This window comes from Papaver somniferum, unplaced genomic scaffold (genome assembly GCF_003573695.1).
Source record: "Papaver somniferum cultivar HN1 unplaced genomic scaffold, ASM357369v1 unplaced-scaffold_18, whole genome shotgun sequence".
Classification (NCBI taxonomy): Eukaryota; Viridiplantae; Streptophyta; class Magnoliopsida; order Ranunculales; family Papaveraceae; genus Papaver; species Papaver somniferum.
This window is the reverse complement of record NW_020627707.1, coordinates 640364-644929: the sequence shown is the minus strand read 5'-3', so window position 1 is coordinate 644929 and position 4566 is coordinate 640364. Positions and strand designations below refer to the sequence as shown.

General features: G+C 35.0%; 1 protein-coding gene across 1 annotated transcript; it reads right to left on the bottom strand.

Annotated features, from left to right (window-relative positions):
* Nucleotides 1-2359: 2359 nt before the first annotated feature.
* LOC113337836 lies at nucleotides 2360-4566 on the bottom strand. The gene is made up of 3 exons (XM_026583413.1): nucleotides 3271-4566; nucleotides 2878-3021; nucleotides 2360-2751 (listed from the first exon to the last, which is right to left on the bottom strand). The coding sequence occupies exons 1-3, from the start codon at nucleotides 3373-3375 to the stop codon at nucleotides 2584-2586; spliced, it is 417 nt and encodes a 138-aa protein (XP_026439198.1). The 5' UTR covers nucleotides 3376-4566; the 3' UTR covers nucleotides 2360-2583.

Below are 4566 nucleotides of genomic sequence, written 5' to 3'. Positions count from 1 at the left end.
AAGAATCAAGAAGGAAATGTATGTTGTTTGAAGAAGTCTCTGTAGGGTTTGAAACATGACTCTAGACAATGGTATCTGAAGTTTGATCAAGTGATTACCTCATTTGGTTTAGTTGAAAATGCACTTGACATATGCATTTATCTGAAAACTAGTGGGAGCAAGTTCATTTTTCTGATCCTATACGTTGATGATATCCTGTTGGCTACTAACAATTATCATACTACCTCCGTCCCTAATTAGATGACCTAGTTAAAATTTACTAATAAATTTAAAAATGATTTATCTCTCAAACTATACAACGGATTTTCGTAAACTTTGTATCATCGGAAAGCATTTTAAAACACCTATCTAATGAATATAAATATGACTATCAAATTTTACATAATTCTTATAATAATACTAATCTATCACTCCACTTATTTATGGTATAGGTCATCTAATTAGGGACGGAGGAAGTATGTTATATGAAACTCGGAATTTTCTCTCAACTAATTTTGAGATGAAAGACATGGGAGAAGCTTCTTATATCCTAGGTATTAAGATTCTTCGTGACAGAAACAGGGGTTTGCTGGGTCTATCTCAAGAAGCTTATATAAAAAAGATTCTGAAAAGGTTTGAAACGCATAATTGCTCAGCGGGCGAAGCACCTATCGTCAAAGGTGATACTATTAAAAAACTGCAGTGTCCAAAATCATAACTAGAAAGGAGACGAATTGACGCGAAAAGGTATGCGTCAGCAGTATGTAGCTTAATGTATACCATGATATGTACTCGTACGGATATAAGTTTTGTTGTTGGTATGTTGGGATGATATCAACACAATCCGGGTGAATCTCATTGGAAGGCAGTGAAGAAAGTGTTTCGATACTTACAGCGAACAAAGCATTTTCAGCTTGTTTACAGAAGATCGAGAGATTTAGAAGTTGAATCTTTTTCAGATTCAGACTTTATGGGATCAGATAGTCTGAAATCTACTTCAGGTTATGTTTTCATGTTCGCTAATGGTGTTATTTCCTGGAAAAGTGTGAAACAACCAATACAAGTTCAATCTACAATGGAGGCAGAGTATATTGCTTGTTATGAGAGACTACTCAAGCTGTTTGGATAAAAAACTTTATGAGGGGTCTTCTAGTTATTGATTCTGTATCCAGACCAATGAAGTTTTATTGTGATAACCAAGCTGCAATCAGTTTTGCGAAAGACAATCAAGGATCAGGAAGAGTAAAACATATTGATGTTAAGTATTTCCTGGTAAAGCGCAAAATCAAAGATGGAGGAATTGTTATTTCTCATGTTTCGTCTGAACGTATGATTGCAGATCCAATGACAAAAGGTTTGAGTCCTAAAGTGTTCAAAGAACATGTGACGTCTATGGATGTTGTTGATATTTTCTAAGTTTTTCTGAAGCATGTATGTTCTGGTTATATACAGTACATAATCAACTACTTCAGTTATGCATCAACATGTCCAGTTTTACATATGCTTCATATGCTTCTATTTCGTTTCTTAAATGAGACGTAATACGATTCTGTTTTGCAGATAACAACACTAAAATATTATGCCAGCTAAAAATATTAACTTACTATCAACGGACCGTCTGGTTTTCTGATTATAGAAATGGCCTATGCATCGTTTAAGTGGTGCTTGAGTCTCTATAGTTTTCTAGCGTGTTGTTTGACTTAAGGATAAGGTTCTTCATGATCTTTACCTCACTGATTGGGATTACAGTTTTCTAAATTCAAAAGGGTGGCCACCTATATTTCTTTTACTGATTTCTAATCCAAATTCTTTACTTGGGTGTTTACAAAATTCAGAAAGGATTTGTTGCTGACCAAAGTGGGAGAATATTAGCTTTATTTGGTTTAGCAACAAATTAAGTTTTGTTTTTAACTAAGTTGAATTAGTGCAACCCTAATTTGAAAGTTTAAGGTTTACATTATGCATGACAATTTTCTGTTATGGTCAAGTAAATGATATTCTTTGACCATTGCAGGTGGCATACAAGATAATATGTGTTGTTGTAGGATTGTTATTCAAATGATGATGGAAGGTTGAAGGACACCTGTTCCTATGTAGCATGAGGTGGACTCCGTTCTAGCCTCTTATTTAACTAAAGTTTATACCATCAATGAAAGATAAGAAGAGATAGAACTGGAAGTTTATCTAGCTGAGAAATATCCTAGTACTGCTAGTATAATTGATGTATGTCAAACTTCATATCAATCATAATCTAAGGTATGTCCCTGACTATATTTATTTGTTTCAGTGAACTGTCTAGTTAAAATATTAAATATCCTAAATATACAGTAAGAAGCCATTGTAACTGAACATGCTAAAGCAAACTCTAAATCATGCTTAACCTATAACAATCATGTTTAAGTTGCTGATATTCTAACAGACACAACCTGCAGAAGCCCGTGGATTTTGTCTTAATATGGTCATAAGGCTTCAACTTAATGACACAACCTGCATAAGCCCATGAATTTTGTATTTAAAGCTTCAACCCACTTGGCTTCCATATTCTTATTGTTATAGCGCTTCTTGTTGTAGCGGCAATCCGTAGGATCCACAAAATAATAAGTTTCAATAATGACCTTTCGAAGAACTCTTCCATGCTTCAGAACAAAATTTAACCATCTCCAGGTACCCAGTGAGCTTCCGTATTTCAATCGACTTGAGGCTTACCACCAAACAATGAGGTACTACCTTAAATGTTGAAACGTTCCTGCTGCCGTTGCCTGTAAAATTGACCTACAACCAAAGTTTTAAGTTCAGACACACATGATGAAAATCAACAAGGGAATGAAGCAGGTAATGATAACTGTTAAGCTTCTTTTCTTTGTTCAATAACAAAAAGATTTGAGAGGTGTAATATACCTGATCGATGACGAGTGATTCCAAATTTGGAGAGAGCTCTAGAAAGTTGAGCAATGTTTTCATTAGAATGTCATACACTTCCAAGCGGATCAAATTACCAAAGATAGAGAAGCTTGTAGACATAACCTTTGCGCGCTTGAGAATCTAATAATAACAAGGCATACAAAAAAAGATACTAAAGTGAAAACAATTATACATCCTATTGATTGTAGAGTAAATTTGCATTTGTCAGGTTCAAGCTTAGTCAGAGGGGTGTGAGCGGAACTTATGGTACCGTACAACACATTTTGAAAAGAAAAATCAAGAGATATTAAGGACCCAAGATCGCTATATATAATAATCAAATCGCCTAAGATTCTAAAGAAACAAACACTAAAATGTAAGCAAACATACCTTAAAGTAAGCACCTGAGATTTTCAAGAGCTTTACACTGCAGAATTTCTCTGTAAACTTAGATAAAGGACCAGATCTGTTCTCTATGTCTCCTTCAAAACTCATTAATCATTGCATTTGAAACAACCAATCCATGTATCTGAATACCTTCTTTAAATTACCCAAACTTGTACAAGTATCCAAAATTACCATTATGGTAGTAGGATTTACTTCAACATGCTCTTCTCTTCTCATCTTCGAGAAACACTCAAGCCCATTTACCCATTGCCCACTCTTCATATACCCGCTGATCATTGTAGTCCACGAAACAACATTGTTCTCAGGAATCTTCTGAAACAATACTTCCGCATCACTAACCTTATCATTCTTACAATACCCATCTAAAATCGAACTCCATGGAATGACATTTCTATCGACCATAGAATCGAACACAAAAACCGCTCTCTCCAATGCACCAAGCTTCAAATACCCATTAATCATTGCATTTGAAACAACCAGGTCTCTACCAATTTCAGACATTTCATAGTATATCTTCTCAGCTTCATTTAACATCCCAACACGAAAAAAAAAACGTTATCATAACAGCATATGTAACCACATTTCTTTCAGGAACTTTACAAAACAATTCATAAGCTTCATTAATGTGACAAGTACTGAGAGTATAAGCTGAAATCATAGCATTCCAAGTTGCAGTATTTCGTAGAGGCATTTCATCAAACAATCTCCGTGCTTTCGTAATTTCATTGTTTTCGGCATGGGCAGTGAGCATTGCTATCCAAGATATGATGTTTTTAGTAGGTAACTGGTTGAAGATTGATTCTGTTTCTCTAAGATTTCCATTTCTTCCGTTTTTTGTTATCTCGGAGTTTCTTTGAACAAGAAATTTGGTGCTGATAATTTTACTGGAATTGGGTTTTGAATTCGTGAGAGTTTGGACTGAAAGAGTTGAATAGTTAGGACTAGGAGGAGTCGAGTGCGAGAGATGTTTGTAGACAAGGTTGGGTCTAGTGTGCATGGTTTGCGGCCACGCTTCAGTTTTGATATCTGAACATTCTCGAGAGACTCGATCTGTTTTCGCTTACCTCAAGTAAGAAAGTATGACACATGGTCAGCTGGGATCAAATCAGAAATGGGTTCACACAAAGGTTGCTTGTCAATGAAACTCATAAGTCCACAGAATCATATGGATGTAACTTCCAAAACATACATTGAAGAAAAAAATATCTTTACTAGTACTACTATTTTCATTTGAAGTTGCTGAAGTAAATTTATTCACATCAACATACATTGAAGAAA